Below are 21258 nucleotides of genomic sequence, written 5' to 3' on the forward strand. Positions count from 1 at the left end.
GGCGCCCGCATTGTGCCGGTTGGCGACTGGTGCGTCCCCCTCGCGGTGGTGCAGGCCCCAACACACCCACACACACACACACACGCACACATGCCAGTGGGCAGTGTGAGGGTCGGCTGTGATGCGCTCGAGTCACGCTGGCACGCCGCCCGTCACATGGATGGCACAACCGAGCTCACGGTCGCAGGTCGCCCCGACGCAGCGCCGCCCAGGACCTGTCCACAGACATCAGCAGCCATGCATCGCTCTAGCTTCGCTACGTCGTAGGCGCTTGAGTCTGCCGCCACCAGAAGCGGTTCGGCATTTTTGGCAGGGGGATAGAGGAGGGAGGGGTGGAGTCTGATCGGCTCCCTCCCGCGCAGAGGGGGGGGAGGGTGCAATGGACCCTGTTGATTATGACGCACGAAGCGGTGGGGTCTCCTGTCACCAGGGAAGCAAGTACACAAGCAGACGCAAAAAGACACGAAGTCCCTAAAGAGGAAAGCGTAAAGGCGGACACGGGCAATACGCGCCACGCGCTTCACCGGAAGTGCCGGTCTGTGCTGCGCTCAGCGTTGCACATCTCCATCCCCCTTCCTGCCTCTCTCCTAGTCTCCACCACCGTCCGCCTCCATCTCGTCTGCAGTCCTCCTACGTTGCCCCCCCCCCCACACACACACACACACCACACACCCAATTCTCGCGGCATATACCCTCGAGCGCAGAGGGAGAAGCGCAGGGGAAAGGGAGAGTAGAGTATGATGGGGTGCAGCGGAGGAGCAAGCCACGGGTACTGGAAGGGTAGTCTTGTAAGAGAACGGAAAGAAGACGTATTAGTTAATGCAGGAAGCAGGTGGCAGCAGTCATCACACCCACCGTGGCAATGAAGCGATCCTTCGAGGAAGCATCGTCCAAGCTTGGCACTCCGACCGTGAAGAAGCCAATGCCCATCATGTCCACCGCAGGCGTGTCGGCTGCGTCACTACCTGGAATCACCGCAGTTGTGGTAGCAGCAGCATCCCCGCCGCCTGCAGAAGTGCCAACACAGGAGAACTGTGCCTTGGCACGTGCCGGGTCTACAGGGAAGAGAAATACTTCCGTGGCGACGCAGCTCACCGGGATCTCGCGGACGTAGTCGATGCGGAACTTGCGCAGCAGTATGTCGGCGCGGTTTGGCGGCACGCCGGGGCGCAGGAGACGCGAGTAGGCACATCGCGCATCCGCCGTAGCGCCGCGGAAGGCGTCGATCACGAGCAGCTTCGTCACGAGCTGGTTCACGTGCAGGTTGAAATCGATATCGGTCTCGCGCAGCATGAAGTGGCGCCGATGAAGCAGCCAGAGGGGTGCCGCGGTGCACACATGAGGCAGAGAGACGAGAAACGCGTCCGGTGGAGGAGCGGACAGCGGAGAGTACGCGGCGATCTCCATGGAAGCGATGGCGGACGCGTTCGCGAACCACCCGCTCTGCAGCAGGAGGTCACTCACCGAGAGTCGCTGAACCCGTGCGACGTCAGATGAGGGCATTTTCGGCGCACTCTTTTCGATGACGGAGCGCAACTGCGACCGCTTATCAGCAGGCAGCGCCGTCGGTGTGCGCTGCTGCTTCGACACCCACACTGCTGTCACCTTGAAGCTGCCGACGAAGCCGCGCGCTGCCTCGCCCTGCTCGTCCAAGTAGGTGTAAAGTTGGCCGTACACGCTGTAGGAGCTGTTGCCGACGTGGACGAGGTAGAAGTGGGCCTCAGCGGACAACTTCGACAGCCTTGGCGGCAACTCGAAGTCGGGGTACGGGTTATCGAGGATCTCCTCGACGCCGGCGAAGAAGAACGTGTTGTCCGAACCTGTGTAGGCATGGCTCCCCTGTTCCACCGGCGGACGTGCCTTGTTGCCCTGGGCGCACGGCGTGGCGAGCGCCATCTCGTCGGGCGTTTGCAGCCACCCGTGCTCCCGTGCAAAACGGAAGCAATAGTTGCCCAGACGGTTTAAGGTGGACACATCAATCTGCATGTGCTGCACCGGCACAAACGGTGCGACAGGAATGCCCCACACCACCGCCGACCCGTCCGCTTCCTCACGATACATGACACGGGAGGGTGCACTGGAATGGATGCGCGATGTAAGTGTGGGCAAAGGAAGAGGGCCAGCCACCGAAGAGCGCGCGAGTGGGAGTTCTGTGATGCGCGAGTGCGGATATGCGCATATGGGGATGTAAAGTGAAGTGTAGGATGCGTGTGAGGAGCGAGTAAGCAGTGGGACAGAGGGAGGGGTACTTCAAAAGACAGAAAGGATCTCGCAACAGGCACAGGAGGGTTAACGCGATACACACACTCGCACTAGAAGCAGGAGGCAACATCCACGTCGTGACGAGTGCATGTTTATGGAGGTGATGTCGGCAGACTCCGGCGACGCATCGAGCAGGAACGGGGAGGGAGGGGGGACACCTGTGTGCGCAAGAGGGAGAGGCAAAGCGCCGCAAGTGAGGTTGTGAGGTGCCCGCTTGTGAGTCGCGCCCGCCACCGCCACTGCCATGACGACCACACTCGCCACGCGCGCACTTTTTACGGCACGGAAGTGGGCACGCTGTCAGGAGACCACACAATGACGTTGATTCCGCGCATCGACCTTGTTGGCTTTACTGCTATTACCGTTTGTGCGTTGCTTGCTTCCTTGCCACCAAAGAGAGCGTGGATGCTGTTTCTCCGCATCGGCCCTCCTTCCTTCCTTCCTTCCTTGGGCGTTCGAAGCGCAGCTCCGCTGCTGTTGTCGCTGGTACCGCCACTTCAGCTCTCTCACGTCATCTCCGCCGTATTACCCCCATGCCATGCGTACAGCCCCCATCCCTCACTCTCGCCTCCGCCGCAGCCACCACCCCTCCTGCGAGCACGAAGGCACACACGGAGGAACGGCAGGCAAGACTAGCATGGACAGAAGGTGGGCTAGGGAGGGAAGGAGGATGGAGGGGTGCAGATACGGAGAGAGAGGAGAGGAGCGTGAAGGAGGTGAATCAGCAGTGGGGTGGAGATGATGCAATCGGCGTCCCAAAAAAAAAAAAAACACGAAACGAAAACAGCACGAAACGTGCAAGGGGTGCGGGGAGGAGGGGAGGGAGACGACGGATAATAGTGCGCGGGGCAGTCGCTGACAACATACGAAAAAAAAAAATTGTAAAGTCTCTGTGTGGGTGTGTGGGGGGGGGGGTGTCTGCCTCCCTCAGTGCGTCTCTCTGTCTGTGTGACGTGGAAGCTCACTGAGAGCACAAAGAGGGATGCGAACGAGAGAGGAAAAAAAAACAACAGAGCGAGCGAGGGAGCAACAGAAGGACGAGCAGACGGAGCCGCAGCAACGAAATGGGAGAGGGGCAGAGATGTCGGGAGAGACAGAGGGAGAGGGGCTCCCTGCCGCACTCGGAGCTGCAGCGGATAGGCGCGACCTATCGCTCAGGGAGTGGGTGGGGGGCGGAAACGCTCATCCTTGTTCGGATAATCTTCTGATGTCAGTCGTCACTTTCAAGTGGCCGTTGCGAGGTGACGAGAGCCGCTGCTCAATCTCGCAGACATCAATTTCCGCACCACCACCAACCCTACCCCTCCTCCCATGATACGATCACTGCACACGCTACCTTTCAATGGTTCTCCTTGAGCAATCTCTGTGCACCGCTCCAGGTGAGGTGCAGCGCACACTCAGGCTCTACCACAGCGCGCCAGCGAGAAGGAGAGCAAAGTCGCACTCGAAGCTGCGGTCTGGAGTGGACGCAAGGCAGCCAATGAAGCAGAGTTCTGACAAGAAAGAGTGGGGGAACGCAGATGGCGTGTATGTGCGTGCGCATGCCGTGTGCCAAGCAGCCGCCCAGTTCGACCTCGGACGCGTCCTCGGCGTGAGCCACTGGGACCAGCGGACGCGAACAACGAGGTCGAAAAGGTAGGCAACCAAGAAGGTTGGCGCAAGGGATGATCAGCAGATGCATCGCAATTAGGCTACCGCAAAAAAAAAACGAGGGAGAAGAAGGGAGCTGAATCGACGGGGGAGAGCGAGAGGGATGTCATCAGTGCAATGCGCACCTTCTTCCCCCTTCCCTTCCGTGTCGCCTCCAGCCATCTCATCCTTCACCTCCCCTCCCCACAACTCTCTCGCCGGCTGGGCGAGCTCTCTCGCTGTCTCTGATTCGCTAGCTCATCCTCAGCGCCTCGTCCGCCGTGTCGGTCTCTTCTCCACCCGTTTCTCAGCTTGACAGCACGCCAAGCAGCACGCTCTCATCGTACAGGAAGAGCTCCTCCCCTTCCACCTTCACCGAAGAGCCACCGTACTCCGGCAGCAGTACCGTGTCGCCCACCTTCACCGTCGGCGTCCAGTCCTTCGACCCAGCCGCCACCGCCACAACGGTGCCCTCGTTGACCTTGGCAGCCACCTGCTCAGGGATCAGGATGCCGGCCTTCGTCTGCTTCGCCGGCTGCACGCGCTTCACCAGCACGCGCTGGCCCAGCGGCTGCAGCTTCTTCAGGGCGGGGATGGTGAAGCGGAGCATGCTGTGGAGAAAAAGTTGTAAAGGTTTAGGCTTATGTGCGACGAGGGAGAGAGAGAGAAAGATAGTGGTGGTTGCGGCGCAGCGGTTTATGGGGATGTGTGGGAAAGCGTATGGAGGCTAAAGCTCATGCAAAGGCCGCGTTGTGTGCGTGTGTGCGTGTGTGCGTGTGTGCGTGTGTGCGTCAATCGCGAGGCGAGGCGAGGCGAGACGAGATGGAGGGACGCGTACGCAAAGATGGTGGGAGCAGAGAAGCAGTTTTGTTGAGGAGAAGGCCGCCCTTCCATCCCCCTTCCGCCTCGGAGAAGCGACGCATCGCTGTGTTTTCTGTTTTCGTTTTCCTGAGCTCGGAACGGGCTCTCTTAGGCGTTGCCACCATCTCATCATGCCACACCCACAGCACATCGGCGTGTACGTGAGAGGGTGAAAGGAGAAGGAGCAAGAAGTGGCTGCTGCTGTTTACGTCACCAGGAGTGCAACGGGCGGCCACACAAACAGGGAGAGAAAACGAAGACGGGCCGGCGGGAGAAGGAGAACGGCACCGGGGGAGGGCAGTCGCGTGCATGTCGGCGAGTGTGTGGAGCTATACCTACATAAAGCCAAGCACAGGCAAACCCCGAAAAAGACAGAAGGCGCGTGTGCGAGTGCTTGTGGGTGTCATCGCCATGACGTGCTGTACATGGAAGAGCGTCACCGAAGCGGGTGGAGCGGAGGGCGAACAAGGAAACAAAGAATCAGCCGAAAACAAGAAAAGAGAAGAGGCAAGGCCCCTCCCCGCGAGAGAGACGCGCTCACACACGCACGCGCTGATAGAGCGGTAGCGGAGAAAGTCCGACCTGAGAGTTCACGCGCCGGAGCGGCACAGTCTCCCGAGCCCATGTAGGCGTCAGCTGCGCGGCATTCTCGGTGCATCGATCTGTGTAGGCATGTGCCGGCCGCCGCCGCCTGGGCTACACCACGACTCTTTTCCCTGCCATTTGCCTCTCGATGCTGGGCAGGTACATGTCCTGCGGGCGTGTGTCCTTGCTTTCGTGCATGTACTTGAGAAGCGCGAGCTGCACCTTGTACCGAAACGCCTTTGCGTCGGTCAACTCCGCTACGCGGCTAGCTGCGTCGTCCGGCGTCAGTGTTCCAGCTGCCTGTTGAGCGGCCAGCACACGCTCACGGACAGCCACCACCTCCTCTGCTGTCTGCACGTCACGCTGGAGCTGCGAGAAGAAGCGAGCAAAACGGTCGGTGAGGAGCGGCTTTAGTGTCGGCAGACGAAGATACGAGATGAGGTCGAACTGCTGGTTGCGGAGCGGCACTGTCAGAACGCCGGCTGGAGTCGTCGTGGCCCCACTCCCGCCCAGCGCTGCTATGCTGGGGGAGGAGCCGCTGCCCGTGCTGTCGCGCTTGCTGATCGCCTCACTGTAGCGATACTGCAGGTGGAATAGGGACTCCGGCATCCCAATCAAGGAGCGGTAGTTGTGCACCTCAGGGGTGCCGTTGCCAAAGTACACGACGCCGTCGATTGTACGATACCGAGCGTGGACGTACAGGGTCATCATCTCACGCGATGACGACGCCGCGGCCACCCTCCCCGCCGACGAGCCTCTCAAAGGTTGCACGTCGTCGAGCGGGACGCTGAGCATGTCAGTGGAGCTGAACTGGAGCGGAATGCACTCCTTTGCCTCAAAGGCAGCGGAGCCGCGGACGGTGCTCACGTACTGGTAGCCGCATGGAAGACGAACTCGGCGCGACACGGGCGACGTGTAGGACGGCAGTATCGGGACGCGCTTGCTATGCTCCTGCGTCGCGCCCTCCAACATTGAGGACGGCGCACCAATGACGACTGAGCTGTCCAGCATCTGGTTGTGCATGACGCTCAGCAAGCTGCTGTTGTCAGCCGATGTGTGGCCCGCCGGGTCCTTCTGCGGGTGATTCGCTGTTGCGGGGAGCACCTGGAACTCCTTTACGCCAAGCCGAGCAAGCAGCACCCGTGCCACATCTCTGCCGACGTCGCGCGGGTTGAAAGCCTCGAAAGCCTCCGTGGCGCCGTAGCGGCGAGTGAACATGGCGACCGGTCCAGCGGCAAGCACATCTGGTCGGCTGGTCTCGTACGCGCTGCCCACAATCACACGACCATCAAAGACAATCGACCTCTTCGCCAGCGCCGTGAGCACGCTGCGGTCGATTTCTTTCTCCTCCAGGCACACTATCAGCGCGCATGGCAGCTCGACGGCGTCGCCTGCCTTGCGCTCGTAGGAAAGAGACGCCAAGAGCACGGACGTCAGAGTCTCCTCGTCGAACTCCAAACGCGAGAAGCCGTAGCCGTCCAGCACTGTCACGCCGAGCGCACGGAGCAGCGCCATCGTCGCCTGGCCGCAGGTAGCATCGGTAAACGGCGTCTGCTCAGTGTTGGGTCGGCACAGCACCAGCCGCTGCGCGGGGAAGCCCATGGATACCATTGTCGAGAGCGTCGCAATGGCGTCAAGACCGGAGCCGTACACAACGATGTTCGCGATGGACCCGCTCACCGACTGGCTCAGCTCCGCCAACGTTTGGCGCAGTCGAGCCTCGGAGACCTCGTTCGAGAGCGCGGTTATGCCGCCGCGGGCACCGTGGGCTTCCTGTTGCTGCAGTGCCCGGATCGACGGCGGCACAATGTACTGCCGCCCCGTCGCAAGCAGCAGCTGGTCGTACGGCTCGTAAACGCTGTTCTCTAGCTGAACGAACTTCATGGTGGTGTCAATGTCGATGAGAGTGCCCTGGACGACGCGGATGGTGTTCGCGCCAAAGCTGAGCGACGACGCCTGCTTCATTCCCTCGCCGAGGTGCAGGCGCATGTACTCCCGCTCCAGCAGCTCCATCCCATCCACCTGCCACTGCCGCATTGGGCGCTGATTCGGGTGCAACGGCATGCCGTCTGTCGACACGACGGTGATGCTCAGGTAGTCCAGGTAGGGCACGGAGAGGAGTTCGTACAGCATGCAGAGTGCCGTGGCGCTGGCACCAACAATCACGACGCGCGGGTGCACACGCACCCGCTCGTCGCCGAGGAAGCGGCGCGTCGTAAAGAAGAGAGAGCTCAGCTCCAGGCCAGTGCGCGTCGTCTCCTCCTTGCCAGCAGCGGCGGCGGTGTTCTGCGTCACGGTCGGCGTCACATCGTTAACCTCAGGGAGTTCGGCAATGTTGCCGGCCGTGCTCATAAACAGATTCAAGTCCCTCCTCTTTCGCTCAGCCGCCACCTCGACGACGCGCCGCGGTGGGGCGAAGGTGAAGGAAGCCACGGCGGTCTGGTACAGCTCCGCACTGGTGCTCGTCAGCAGGAGCATCACCTCCGTCTGGGTCTGCCGGAGTACCTCGCGCAGGAAGAACTTGAGGTGCTGGCGGAACACGGGGCGAATGTAGACGAAGCGGACGACAATTCCAGGCAGCTCCAACGAGCGATAGCGCAGTGGACCCTCTTCTGCGGAAAGCGAGATGTCGGTGGCTGCGTAGTTGAACCCCTGTGCGGCGTTGAAAGCGAGGAAGCGGTCGAGGTCGTAGTTGGCACGGAGCGCGTACATCTCGGCAACCGAAAGAGCCTGCACCGATATCACGCCGACCACCGCAGCGGACGACAATACGCCCGCGGTGCCACCGGCGGAATGCTCGCCCCATGTGAGCGCGAACACGGAGCGGTTCTGCGTCACTACACCACTCTCACTATCGCCTCCTTGGGACGCCGTTGGCACCGACGCATCTAAGTCGTCTTGCAGCGCAGCCAGCAGCTCCACGGAGATCCCCGGGAATCCTGGGAGAGCACCGCTGGCGCCGCTTCGGCTCTCCTGATGATGCAGCGCCGCGCGAGCACCCGAGCCGGCCGGTCTGCCGTTACGGCTCGCGAACGTCGATGCAGAAGTATTATTGGGCGCCGGAAACTGAGAGAGCACCTTCTTGCGCAGCATGGCGTTGCAAGGATCTGTCAGCAGCTCTACACGCGCCTGCACGCCGTGATCCATCGCCATGGACACGCGGGGGCACACCCATAGCGCATCGGGGGCCGGCACCAGCTCGCCACGGGCGTTGTGCGGTTGATAACGCCGCAGCGGAATGTACTGGAACCGCTCTAGTATCATCGGCTCCGGTAATGGTAACGTGTGCGACAGCTGCAGCGTGGCGTAGTCGCACGTGGGGAACTCGTGGAAGAAGTACGGCAGGAGCCGATACGCACTGTGGTCGAAATCGCGGTTGAAGTACAGAAAGAAGATGCTGAAGGTGCACGAGAGCCCGTTGTCGGGCTGGGCATCATTCCCTGATGCGTCCGCGCTCACACGCTTCAGCCGGTCGAGGGCATCCGTGTTGTACAGCCGGGCTGTGTGCTGCTGCTCCTCCATTGTCAACTGGCGCAGGCACGCGACACCGACAACCTCATGCGTTACACTGTTCTCGGCGACGACGACCTTATTGTGCGTGTCCTGATCCTGTAGAATCTCCTCCAGGAAGAAGTCCTGCGGCAGCTGCGTGATGACTCCTGGCCCATCAGCAATGAGCAACGTCACGACGTCGTCGTAGTCCTCCACTCTGCCTTGACGTATCGCAAGCGGGGGGAGCACCGTGGCGCGGGAGAGGTGCAGAAGCTTCCGCGTTGACGCATGATGGGCCGATGACGAAGCCACAGGAAGCACGCCAGCTACCTTGGCCGATAGCGGCGCTATGCCGGCTACCGACTCCAGGCTCGGAAAGTCAGAGCCGAGGGACATAAAGATATGCTCGATGCCGCTCAGCGTGCCCAAAGCGGCGCGCAGCAGGCTCATCGCCATCTCCTCCGACGTAAAGGACTTGTGTTGCGAGGCTGCCACAACAGATGTGTCGGTGGCCGAGATGGCAGTGGTCGCCGAACTCGCCTCGACAAGGGTGTCACTCGGCGGAGCAATAAGCATGCGCAGCCACAGGCTGTTCTCCAGCGTCGCCCCCTTTACGGCGCCATGCATGTTCTCGGCTAAAGCCATCAACTGCTCCATCTCGAGCATCTTCTCGTCTGCATCGCCGTTGCTCGCGGTGCCGTACCGGTGGCTCACGCCCTGTACCTCGTCGCTGAGCGCAATGAATCCGACGACAGCCTCCTCGGCCTGAGCACCATTTGCCGTCGCGGCAGTGTCACGCACCGCCGTCACACAGAGGTACGCAGTTTGAATGAGGGTGGCAAAGTCGCTTGTGCTGTGGATGCGAAACACAGCCGGTGTGGGGATGCCGTCTTGCACGGCGTCGCCTAGCTGTAGGAGCCCCGCCAACTGCACCGCATCCTTAGACTGGCTGCGGCGGAACTGCACCCCCGGCAGAGACCCTTTCAGCGCCATGTTGGCCGAGGACGGCGGAGAGAAGGGACGGAGGCGTTGTGCCCTTGAGCAGCAAGGCGGCACAAAACGGGGCCAAGGGAGATACGAGGAATGGGACGCAAAGACGTGTAGAACGACGGCGGGACTGTCGCGCCACCCTGTCTCCGCCAACGTCTCCCGATAGAGAAGTGTGTTTGCGTGTGTGTGCACAGGTGCGGTATGTGGTGGCGGGCCGCCCTATGACTGTCTGTCGCCAGCGCGCATGCAGGCACGCACACAACTTCATGCACGGACGGCTTCGGAGTCAAAACACACCGCGACGCACGTTTGCGGCAGAGGAAGGGATAGAAGCAAGGGCAGGGCAGCGACGAACGGGATGGAGACACACAGAGAGCGATGGGAGGGCGGGCAACGTCGTCACTCTAACAGTGGGGATGATGGTGGTCGCGAAAAACTCAAGCAAGAAAAAGTTGGAGGCGGAGAGCGGATATGCGGAAGGTGGAAGAAGGCGGGGGAGATCAGATGCACAAACCTTAGACACGAACGAGAGACCTTTCTCGACACCTGGAGTTCAAAGGAGGTCTGCTGCCCATACGCTTCCATACACGCATGCGAACGCGTGTGCCGCCCGTCTTGTGAGCGAGGGAACGGAGCGGAAGAGAAAGCATGTGCGCATGCGCATGCTCGTCTGGCACTGCAGCCGCGCCAGGGGAAGGAGCAAGGAGGTCCCGAGAGGACGGCCCACACTCAATAACAGACACCAGTGCAAGAGAAAAAGAGCTTCACTTGGGCACAGAGCCTACGAGAGACACGCCGGGGACTCTCCCCTCCCCCATCGTTCAACACTGGCGCTGCGGTTTTCGTATGTGTGCTGTCTGGTGTGTGTGTCTGTGTGTAGATCTCGATGTGGGGCTCATGTGTGCTTTCCCTGGGCTTTGCATGTACTTCGTTTTTTTTTTTTGCGATCTCTTTGCCGGTTCGCTGCTCTACCATCGTTTGGCTCGTCCTCCGGGCACGGCGCTGTGACTCAGTCCGGTGATCCCTCCTCCCCCGCACCCGCCTACCGTCACTGCTACCCCACCCCCACCCCCGCGACACACACACACACACACACACGCGCACAGCACATAAGTGCAAATAGAGGGAAAATGAGAATGGCGAAAGAGTGTCACGTATTCGGCCCCGCTAACTCCGTCCTCATCATCCGTCAGCATCACTGCGTCTGTTATTCCTCCTAGCACACGCAAACACGCGTGGAAGAGAGTCTGAACCGATGATGCAAGCCCATATGATGAAGAGAGGCGAATAAAGAGAAGAGCGAGAATGCAGCACCGCTAGAAGTGGGAAGGCGGGGCAGCGGTGAACCGAGAAACGGCGACGGTGGTGTTTTGGTTGTGGCGTCGTACATGAGCGCCGACCCGCCCAGCGAGCTAGAGAGAGAGACAAGAGGAGGGCCAAAAAAGACAAAAGGAGGGAAAGGCACAGGCGCCTGTACGCACAGGTGAACACAAACACGCTCACACACACACACAAATTTTTCAGGTCTAGCGGGGCCCACCCGCACTCTCACTCCCTCTCTCCCAGCCCACGTTGGCGGCCATTCACCACTCCTGCTTGGTCTACTTCATGTGCTTCTGGATCGAGGTCAGAATATTCAGGCGCATCACCATGTTATCACGGCGATCGCCCGCCACAGGGCCTCCGAGGGTGCGCTTGAGGCGAGCCGATTCACTCTCCACGTACGCGGGGCCCTTCGCCGCAATGCGTTCCGCTGCCTTGATGTAGTACGCGGCGTCCTCGCTCTCAGTCAGCGTGGAAGCGACCGCCTTCACCGCCTCTACTGCTGCCTTGGAGCTCTCGCCGGAGCTCGTCGCCACACGCGCGACCGCCTCCGCGAGCTCTGCGATGACGCCGTACTCCCATGAGAGGTCTCCGTTAGCGAGGCGGTGCTTGCCGGCGTTCTCGTTCACGAAGGTGAGGAAGTCCTCCAGGTTGCGGCCATTCTTGTACTCGACCGGCTTCTCATCGGCGCCTTTGGGAAAGAAGTACAGCGTCGGAAAGCCGGAAACAGCGTACTCGGTTGCAATTTTCCGGTTGGCGGCATCGTCAGCGTTGATGCGGGCGATCACAACATCCTTATCGTTTGAGAACACCTTGGCAAGCTTGTTGTAAATCGGCTTCAGCGCCTTGCAGTGGCCGCACCACGGGGCGTAGAACATAACGAGCACCGCCTTCGACGGGTCCTTGACGACTGCATCAAAATTCGTGTGCACCAGCTCCATCGCAAACTGTGGCTCATTCGGGATGGTCAGCCTCAGGCCCGCCACCGCACTCGAGAGGTACTTGGCAAAGTCCTCGGCCGTGCGGCCGCCCTTGTACTTCTCCGGCTCCAATGAGCCAGAAGCGAAGTACAGAATTGTCGGGAACCCCGTGACGCCGAAGCGCTTGCCGAGGTCGCTGTCCTCTGTGGCGTCCACCTTGCCAATTAACAGCAGGTCCTTAGCGTTCGTGCTCGCTTCGTAGGCCGCGCCCAGAGCCGCGTACTCGGGGGCCATGCTCTTGCAGTGGCCACACCACGGCGCGTAAAACTCCACCAATGCCGCCTTGTCCTTGCCCACGAGCTGGTCGAAGTTGTCCTTACTCATCTGCACGATACCCGGCATCACAGCACCCGGGTCTTCGCTGCTGCACGACCCCGCGAGCACGAAGACCACGAGCGCGAGCGCCAGCACAACACTAAGCCGGCGATTCATAGTGAGCGCGAGAGGTGGACGGAGAAGACGGAGAAGACGGAGAAAGGATAAGGCGCTTGCTTATTTTTCTTTTATCCTTTTCGACGTCTGCTCCGACGGCGGGCGAGAGAGGTCACCGAAGGGAGGAAGGAAGAAGTCGTGAGTGATACTAGCAAAAACGTGCAGCTTGTCGGAGCGGCGTGCCTACACGCGCACGTGTGAACGTGTTGACGTGCGTGTCTGTATAGGGAGATGGGGGCGAAAAGAGCGTTCGCGGCAGAAGAGGGTAGGGGACGGTATCTGGTGCGGTCGTCGGAGGCAAACATGTGCATGGGCGATGTATGCAAGAGGGCGAGGAGGAAAGGAGGGGCGAGAACACGCACACGTGAAGAGCGGAGAGAGAGAGAGTGGCACGTAAGAGATGAGCCCAACACGCGTCATCTCGTTTCTTGCGTGAATCACGAGGCCCCTTCACCGGGCCACCTGCGTGAAGGGCATGTGTGGGTTTCGTGCATGTTCGCGCATCTCACAGAAACCACTTGATGGTCTATGGCACATCGAGGAAAATGGAGCACGCAAGGAGCGGCACAGAAAAAGACGTGTGCGCTGGAAACACAGCCGGTGGTGTGGGGTGGTGACTCTTCACATTGTGTCTGGCACTTCAGCATAGCAGCGGTGGCGGCGAAAGTGGGGCAACGGCAGTGAGGGAGGGCGCGCACAGCGAGAAAGCGGGGAGAGGGAGGCGAACAGCACGGGAAACAGGCGGCAGAGCAACGCCGTCGAAAGCGAGGTGTAGAAGCTGTCATAGACACTTATGCACACACAACCTAGCCGTCCACTTTTACCCGCACTGCGCGCCATACACGCATGCCTCTGCCCCTCTCTGCCAGGTCCCCCTGTCCACGCAACCCACCCCTCGCGCGACCCCTCCAACCTTCTCTGTCGCCCCTTCCCCTCAGTCTATTCCGTAACAGCGTACTCCTTCTTCGCCATCTCTCACGCTCGACAAAGTCCAAGAGCTGATTGAAGTTCCGATTCCCAGTGAACTCGACGCCGGCGTGCTTGTTTGGTGGCACCATAATGACCGTCGGGTAGCCACTGACTTTGTACCGTCGCTGTATGCGCGCCTCATTCGGCGCGTTCACCTTCCCCACCACAAGCCTCTGCTGCATCTCAGGGCGGATCCGAACGTACTTGCCCAACTCATCGTACAGGGGGGGGGGGGGGGGCAAATTTGCGGCAGTACCCGCACCAGTCCGAGTAGAACTCGAGCAGCGCAAACCGATCGTGGCCTACAAGGTCGAAGTAGCTCTCTGGGTTCGCCTCCTCGACGCCCTCCATCTCGCGGGACGGGTTGTTGCCGTCAAAGCTGGCGTCTCGCCTCGAGCAGCGGCGTGGCGATGAGAGCGGCACTGATGAGCGTGGCAGCGAAGATCAGCGCAAGACGCGCGCCTTTCGAGACGGCATGGAAAAGACCGCCGTGGTTGAGAGTCGAATTGGTTAGGAGGCGGAATGTGTGTGTGTGTGTGTGCTGGTGTGTAAGAGAGAAGAGCAACAATGAAGAGTCGCGCGGGAAGGTGGTGCGTGCTGCTGTACAAACGCGTCCCACTCCTCTCTGTGTGTAGGACAGGTTGTCAACGCACACGAAGAGGGGGTCGAGGTGCCGACCAGGCTGCTCTGTGATAGTTGTTTGATGATTGGGGGAGAAAAAGAGCGGAAAAGAAAAGCCGTTTTCCGTCCACGTCCTCTTGCGCAGGCGGTCCCTCGCTTCTCCTCGCCCACTTACGCGTGTGAGGGGGAGGAGGGGATATGCGATGAAGAGACGCAGCTACACACGCCGCGCTTTCTTTCCTCGTGTCAGGCCGTGCCCTGCGCACGCGCGCACGCACACTCATCGCTTCTTCCGGCTTTCACGAGAGTCGCGCCATGACACGGCGTGCGCATCCTGTGTGTGAGCCTCTTCCATCATGCTCCCCAGCTCCCACACCTCCGTCTTTCCCCTTCTACACACAGGGACAACGAAAGCTTGACCCCGGCCAGCAGAGAGCGATAAAGACGGGAAGGGGGTGGAGCAAAGGCGGGGGAGCTGTTCGCGTGTACCCTCATGCGATCCGATTCTGGAAGCATACCGATGCTCCCTCCCTCCCCCACCCGCCCTGCCGCATCCCCAAATTCGGTTTCCTGAGCGCTTTCACTTCTTGCTGAGGAATACGAGAGTTAATACAGACACGCTTGCGCAGCGACGGAGCGAAACAAGGGATGTGAGTGCGAGCGCGAGCGCGACAAGCATGCCGAGCTGCAGATATGCACACACACACACGCAGAGAGATGAAGGGGGCACAGAGGAGAGAGACAGAGCGCACAGGACAGAGCACCACTGCGACTCTCAGAGAGAAAGGAGGAGACGCCCCTGCAGCCAAGCACAAGCGCGCACGCACGCAGACTTATGCAGCACAGACGCACGCAGTGCATCCATCCAGCACGAGAAGTGGGGCGAAAGATCAACACGGCCTCACGTCGACGAGCCGTCATACTGAGCACGCAACTCGCACCCCACTCACCTCACACGACGGCTAAACAACTAGAGAGCAGGCGGTAGGATCTCTCTCGCGTATCCTTTCTAGTGCCTCTACTTGGTGATGGTTGGTAGCTTGGCACCCGTCTTGTCAGTCGACACGCTTTTCACCAACTTCTTCTGCCACTCGCGCGTCATCTTCTGCGACTCACGAATCTCCTCCTCAGGAAACAGCTTCATGAGACCCATCAGCGAGACCGAGACGAGCAACATAATCACCATGGGGCTTTTTAAAAGGCTCACGATATCCATCTGCTGGCGGGGAATGTAGTAGTTGTGGTACCCAGAGAAGGGGATCACCGCAGGGCTCTCCTCGTCGAGACCGCTGCCCTCGAGGTGGCGCACGGGGTAGTCATTCGCCGAGGTGCGGATGAAGGTCTCTTTCTGGTCGTCGCCGGTGTCGCGGTACATAACCTCGACGCGCACGGTCGGGAACATGAAGTAGTGGTACTCCGCCTGCAAGATGTACGTGCCGTACGGCAGCTTGTACACGCTGAAGGAGCCGTCGCGGGCGGTGGGTACGACAAACCGGTGCTGACCATTGTACAGCAGCACGCTCCCCGGCTGGATGTCGTTGAGAGCCTCGAAGCAGTCGGGGTGACGCAGGTAGGTTGGCGGCAAACGCAGCTGGCCGTAGTAGGTGACGGTGCCCTCTTCAGCAGACACCGATAACACGACGAAGAGCACAAGCAGCAGCGCCGCCCCAAGTCCCAGACGCGTTAAACGGAGCATTGTGGGACGGTGAGAGGGGCAAGAAGACTGTCACGGTGAATCTCCCTCGGCACTCGAATCGGCAGCAGAGAAGAAGAGAAGGGGGAAGCAGGGCAGCTTCGTGTCAGGTGTGTGTATGTGTTCGTGCGTGCTCGTGCGACAAGGGAGAGAGCAGACGAAGAAGAGGAAATGTTCGTAGGAGAAGGGCGAGGGGTAACCAAAAAAGGGTGCACGTGCATGAGAGCAGCGGGCGAGACGCCCTCGATTAGAGATGCGACACAGCCGGGTGCGTCCATAAACCCAGAGGGGAAGAGAAACGTGCGGCCTGCATTTCGCAACTGCACTTAGCAAGGCGGCATGTCTGTGGGGCTCACCATTATTAGCTGTGCGTCCGTATGCCTTGTGGCTTGCCGCGTTAGGCTGGATGCGTTAGCCAACATGCGAAACAGCAACGCACTTCCATGGCCAGTGTCAGCAACGCTCCGCGCACACACATAGCGGCACGCAAACAGCCTTGCAGACGGTGGCGTTGCAACGCTCGGTTCCCCTTCGTTTTGTTCTCTGTTGGTGTTCGACGGGAAAGAAAGCAATGGACGCGAGCAGGGCCGTCAGACACAAAACGAGAGGCGTGCATGTGCGCAGTCCGGTAGCAGAAGTGCACCTCCGCGCACACACACACCCCTCCGTCTCAGCACTTCGAAAGTGTCTTCCCCAACTCCATTCCCTCTTCCTAGCCCCTTCGCGCTCGTTCCTTTCTTCTGTCTTTCGCCTCATGTGAAGAGAGACGCGCACATCAACACACACGCGCACAACACACTCTCTTTCTCCGACTGGCGCTGCGCCCAGAATATGCTCAATGAGCACATGCCGTGTGCGCGTTTCTTTTCCGTTCGGAAGCATTGGAGAGAGGATGCGGCAGCCCACGTGGCTAGCGGGAGGGAGAGGGAAAGGGAGACATGCGGCGTGCTTCAACGATAGAGGGCCAAGACACAAACGTGAGCACGCACACAGGCACAAGCACAGAGCGGACAGCGCCAAAACTTCTGACAGAGGGAGAGAGAAAGATACGCGCACAGTGAGAGGAAACAAGAAAATGGCAAGAAGGGTCAGCAAATGGGCATACAAGCACACACACACACCGCTGGTGACGCATTCATTCCCCCCTCTTCCTTTGAGGAAGGACAGAGGGGGGTTACTCCGACCAAAACTCGCCTCCGTCTCGTTGACAAGAGCCATGACAGAAGTAACTACTCTGCTGCGCCCTGGCTTCCTTTCTTCCTCTCTGAGACCCCCTCCTCTGTGCACTACCGAAGGACAAATAAAATCAAAATCACAAGGATGAGGAAGAGAACAGCAATGCAGATCATCTTGCCTCTATCACTCGTAGAGTCAATCAGCTTGCTGACCTTCCTCATGGCCCCCTCCAGGCGCATCTGCACACGAGTCATACCGCGATCAATGTCGTCGAGGATGTGTTCTTGGGTGTTGAGCTCATCCTGAATGTTCACAGCGGTGTCCTTGACGCGATGGATGCCGCTCGACAGCCGATCCAGCGTCTGGTCGTCCTGCTGCATCATGCTTAGTTGAATATCATGCTCTTGACGAAGGAAGTCGCTGTTCTCGCGCACCCCGCCGTCACCGATGTCGCCGTCCTGAGCCATAATGCGCTTGCGCTGCGCCGCCTTGACCTTTTCTGCGACCTGCTGGGCCTTCATCATGTCTCGCTCCCACCCGCGAATGCGCTCTGCGCGGCTCTGCAGCTCCTCTGCAGTGATCGCGAAGGACTCCGGGTGCTCCATGGCGGTGTCGAGGGCAAAGCGCATATCCTCCACGGCTTCGCTGCAGCCGCCCACAGCCTCCAGCAGTTCGTTTTCGGCGATCACGGTGGGCATAGCCGTGTCGCGGAAGCGCTGCATCTGCGCGTTCAAGTCCGCCAGCATGCCGCCTACCTGCTTCTCCATCTGCGGCCACGGATCCTCGCGGGTGCTACCGGCCGCTGTCGCCGTCACCGTGGGGGGCACGGCGGCCCCACCCTGTGAGTGACTCGCGGGGTTCATTTCAAAATCAGCCCGCAAGGGGAGCACAAACGGTGGAGTCGAAGATGCAGCGGAAGACGAGGCGAGAGGGCGCGCTGTGAGTCACGGAAGGGGCACGGAAGATGCTCAGCTGAGGAATGAAAGCCGGAAAAGAGGGAAGGGAAGAGGGCGGTGGTGTTGAAAAGATTTTGTGAGAGACTGAACAGGGGTTGGGGGACGGAGGTATGCAGGAGGGGAAGGGTAGCAGAGCCGTGAGTGAGTCGGTGGGGAGGATGTCAGCGTGCGTGCTGTTGGGCGTGGAGAGAGACCAATGGATGAAGTGGTAAAGAGCTACCTGTTTCGGCTGGCACTCACGCACTCAGGCGCTCACGCACACCGCAAGCACCACAGACAAACAAGTAGAGGGAGAGAGTAACCGCCCAGCGTAGAAAGACACGTGTGTGATGGAACCTGGCGGAGAGAACACCACACGGGAAGAGCGCGAGATAGAGGGGGGAGGAGAGTTCCAGAAGGGGGAGGAGGACGATGTGGATGAGTCACGCACCGAAGTGGGTATGAGAGACGCAAGGCCTTCTTGGGAAAGGACAGGCCTGCCCTCGTAGGTGGTTGGGGACGCACACACACAAGCACACATGCGGCGAGTGCTTCAGGGTGACAGTATATTCTTCTTTTGGTCCGTACCTGTGACGATGGAAACGGCAACGAAGGAAGCAAGCATACGCAGACTCATCGCTGCATGCATGCAAACACGTGCACGTGCGGTCGCGCCCTGCAAGCTGCGGGAAGTCGGCATCCGCGTCGGTCGTAAAGGAGGCCAAGCCACAGTGAGAGGCGCGAGAGATGACCACAAGGAGGCCCGACAAGGCAAAGCAGTAGCTTGGCCCCACTCGTGCTGTATAATGCACCCACGCATCGCCACGCATGCATCCCTCGCCCCCCCCCCCTACCCTCTCATCCTCCGTCGTCGAAAACCCCGCTAAACCCGTCAGCCTAGCCCCCGCGAACACGGAGAGGGAAGCGCGAGGCCGAACGCGTATTGCTGCACTTCACAAACTTGGCCTTGTCAAGGCCTTGGCTGAACTGAAAGTCACTGAGGTCGAAGTTGCAACGAAGGAAGCACACCGATGGGCCGTCCCGGCGGCTGCTGCTACAGATGATGCCCTGGCCTTGATCGGCGTCTTTGCCCGTCTGCCTCGAGTCGTGTGGGATGCACGTCAGCCCAACAGCGGCAAGGCGGAAATCGCAGTCCTCAAAGCGGGCCGTGGTGGACAAGGATGGGCGGCACTGGACGCCTTTGAGGATGCAGCCTGTGAAGTTGCAGCGACGAAAAATCACGGTGTCCAGCTTGGCTCCGTAGAAGAGGCTGCGCGAAAGGTCGCAGTCCTCCAGCGTCACGTGCGACCACCGCACTAGCGAGAAGTCACACCGAACGAGAGAGAGGCCACGCAGATGACGATTCTCCAGCACGCCATGTGCCAGGATGGCCTTCATGTCCAGCCCCGGCAATACCAGCGCTGCAGCAGCGGAAGAAGACCATGCGGTGGCAGCGGAAGGAGTAATGCGATCCCTCCTACTGTCGCCAGCTCGCGCTCCCGCTCCGCCATTCCAAGGTAGCTGCGACGCCGCGTCGCTGTGGTCGCCGCTTAGGTGTGGCGTTGCACTCGCGTTGCTGCACAGGTCCATAAACTGGAGCACCTTGCGCTCGAGCGGGACGTCACGGGCAGCGAAGGTAGCCACGATGGAGGAAGAGGTCGTGCCAGTACTTGAAGGCTGCGCTATAACGGCGCTCGAGAAAGAAGGCGCCGGGGAGTTGGTAGCGAGATCGATGTGCAGTGTACGCTTGTCCCGCTTGTCACCACATCCCTCAGAGCACGCGCCCATGGACGTCATTAAGTCCTCCGCGTCGAGAGACCCATACGCATCCTCCGGAACCGCCGTCACCCCTTCCAGCTCACCAAGAGCACGGTACGACGTCATAGGGGGCACATGTGGAGAGGAGACGGGGTGGTCGGCAGCATTACTCGGCGCCTTGGCGTCATTGAAGCGGGCAGCCGTCGCGGCGGCCTCGTCCTCGTAAAGAGCCGAGGAAAGAGCCAGCACAGCGTCCAACATCTGAGCCGTATTCAACTCATACGGCGAGGTGCACGTAGCATCATGCGCCCTCGTAGCTCTCATGGGTGTAAAACGCGACGGCCGCAAAGTCGCCTCATGCAAGACGTGCGCCTCACTGCGCGTCCGCGACTTACCACGACGTCCCGACGACGGTGCCGCACCACGAAATCGGGCACAAGGCTCCACCGACCGCGCATGATGGCGGTGATGTCGCTGGTGGACGCCAGCTACAGAATTCCGCGAAGGACATTGATGGCGGCGAGGGTGTGTCTGTTCCCGGCAGCTGCGCCCGTCTTGCACGGTGCTGTACCGTGGAATCGTGCAAACAGCCGTGAGCCGAAGCGGTGTGAAGGCCACAGCCCCGCGAAGGCGACGGACCGCCGTGAAAGATTCACGTAGGAGCATCAACGCACATGGAAAATGGGTGGGAGGGGGCAGAGGATAGTGACGTCAGTCCTTCCGGCCTCCCACCCTTGCCTGCTTAAAGGAGGAAAAGCAATAAACTGTGATTGACCTGCAGTATGTCCGCGAGTGTGTCAGCGCGTTCGCTTGTGTAGAGCAGAGTCTTTGGTTGGCGACACATACCTCGTGATGCAGGAGAGAATAGGCACACGCTGCAGAAAGAGAGGAGAGGCGGGTGACGCGCCACTGATGCGGTAAAGCAAAAAGATTAAAGGGCACAGGCGAGGGTGTCCAGTAGAAAAAGGGAGACATACTCATGGAGCAACAGGTCCCAGCAACGCGACAGCGGCGGACTCGTTGTATTGCAGCACTCTAGAGAGAGGAGATGATAGCGGCAGCGAGCGTGTGTGTGTGTGTATTTGTGTGTATGTCCTCTGTGTCGCCGTCTCTGCCTCCCTTCATGGTGTCCTCACCCATCCGCCCGCCGCACGCAAGTGGTTCACCGTCCCACGTGACGGACAGGCATTCGAGATGGATGTGGACGGAGAGAGGGAACGCATCACGCCACTGCCACGCCATTCCGGGGTGCCTTCACCGTTCCTTTTATCGACTCTTTCGTGCCAACGGCTCGGGAACGCGCTCGCGAGAGATGGAAAAAAAAAAACTGAAAAAGCAGCGCCAGCTGAAAAACATATATATGCACTCCTATGCATACACACACACGCATATATATATATATATATACGTCAATCGAAAGGAACACGATAAATATATATAAACAGAGAGGTGTACGCGAGAGCCAAGCCAACGGAGGCACGAACATCACCCGCCAACCACTGCGGCGGCGATGCCGTCCGTACCGCCGGCGGCGACACGCGAAAAAGAGCAT

General features: G+C 60.0%; 8 protein-coding genes across 8 annotated transcripts; all 8 read right to left on the bottom strand.

The window, feature by feature from the left end:
* Window positions 1–816: 816 nt before the first annotated feature.
* On the bottom strand, window positions 817–1986 carry LDBPK_260600 (hypothetical protein, conserved; the record flags this gene model as incomplete). The annotated part of the gene is made up of 1 exon (XM_003861600.1): window positions 817–1986. One exon carries the CDS (start codon window positions 1984–1986, stop codon window positions 817–819), a length of 1170 nt encoding a protein of 389 aa, XP_003861648.1.
* Window positions 1987–4198: 2212 nt separating this feature from the next.
* Window positions 4199–4501, bottom strand: LDBPK_260610 (10 kDa heat shock protein, putative; the record flags this gene model as incomplete). The annotated part of the gene is made up of 1 exon (XM_003861601.1): window positions 4199–4501. The coding sequence occupies one exon, from the start codon at window positions 4499–4501 to the stop codon at window positions 4199–4201; it is 303 nt and encodes a 100-aa protein (XP_003861649.1).
* Window positions 4502–5448: 947 nt separating this feature from the next.
* LDBPK_260620 (hypothetical protein, conserved) lies at window positions 5449–9822 on the bottom strand (the record flags this gene model as incomplete). The annotated part of the gene is made up of 1 exon (XM_003861602.1): window positions 5449–9822. The coding sequence occupies one exon, from the start codon at window positions 9820–9822 to the stop codon at window positions 5449–5451; it is 4374 nt and encodes a 1457-aa protein (XP_003861650.1).
* Window positions 9823–11420: 1598 nt separating this feature from the next.
* Window positions 11421–12554, bottom strand: LDBPK_260630 (protein disulfide isomerase, putative; the record flags this gene model as incomplete). The annotated part of the gene is made up of 1 exon (XM_003861603.1): window positions 11421–12554. The coding sequence occupies one exon, from the start codon at window positions 12552–12554 to the stop codon at window positions 11421–11423; it is 1134 nt and encodes a 377-aa protein (XP_003861651.1).
* Window positions 12555–13360: 806 nt separating this feature from the next.
* LDBPK_260640 (hypothetical protein, conserved) lies at window positions 13361–13705 on the bottom strand (the record flags this gene model as incomplete). Its single annotated transcript, XM_003861604.1, has 1 exon — window positions 13361–13705. The coding sequence occupies one exon, from the start codon at window positions 13703–13705 to the stop codon at window positions 13361–13363; it is 345 nt and encodes a 114-aa protein (XP_003861652.1).
* A 1457-nt stretch (window positions 13706–15162) lies between these two features.
* On the bottom strand, window positions 15163–15840 carry LDBPK_260650 (hypothetical protein, conserved; the record flags this gene model as incomplete). The annotated part of the gene is made up of 1 exon (XM_003861605.1): window positions 15163–15840. The coding sequence occupies one exon, from the start codon at window positions 15838–15840 to the stop codon at window positions 15163–15165; it is 678 nt and encodes a 225-aa protein (XP_003861653.1).
* Window positions 15841–17123: 1283 nt separating this feature from the next.
* Window positions 17124–17876, bottom strand: LDBPK_260660 (hypothetical protein, conserved; the record flags this gene model as incomplete). The annotated part of the gene is made up of 1 exon (XM_003861606.1): window positions 17124–17876. One exon carries the CDS (start codon window positions 17874–17876, stop codon window positions 17124–17126), a length of 753 nt encoding a protein of 250 aa, XP_003861654.1.
* Window positions 17877–18845: 969 nt separating this feature from the next.
* On the bottom strand, window positions 18846–20372 carry LDBPK_260670 (hypothetical protein, conserved; the record flags this gene model as incomplete). Its single annotated transcript, XM_003861607.1, has 1 exon — window positions 18846–20372. The coding sequence occupies one exon, from the start codon at window positions 20370–20372 to the stop codon at window positions 18846–18848; it is 1527 nt and encodes a 508-aa protein (XP_003861655.1).
* Window positions 20373–21258: the final 886 nt, after the last annotated feature.

The sequence above is a fragment of the Leishmania donovani genome, chromosome 26 (assembly GCF_000227135.1).
Source record: "Leishmania donovani BPK282A1 complete genome, chromosome 26".
Classification (NCBI taxonomy): domain Eukaryota; phylum Euglenozoa; class Kinetoplastea; order Trypanosomatida; family Trypanosomatidae; genus Leishmania; species Leishmania donovani.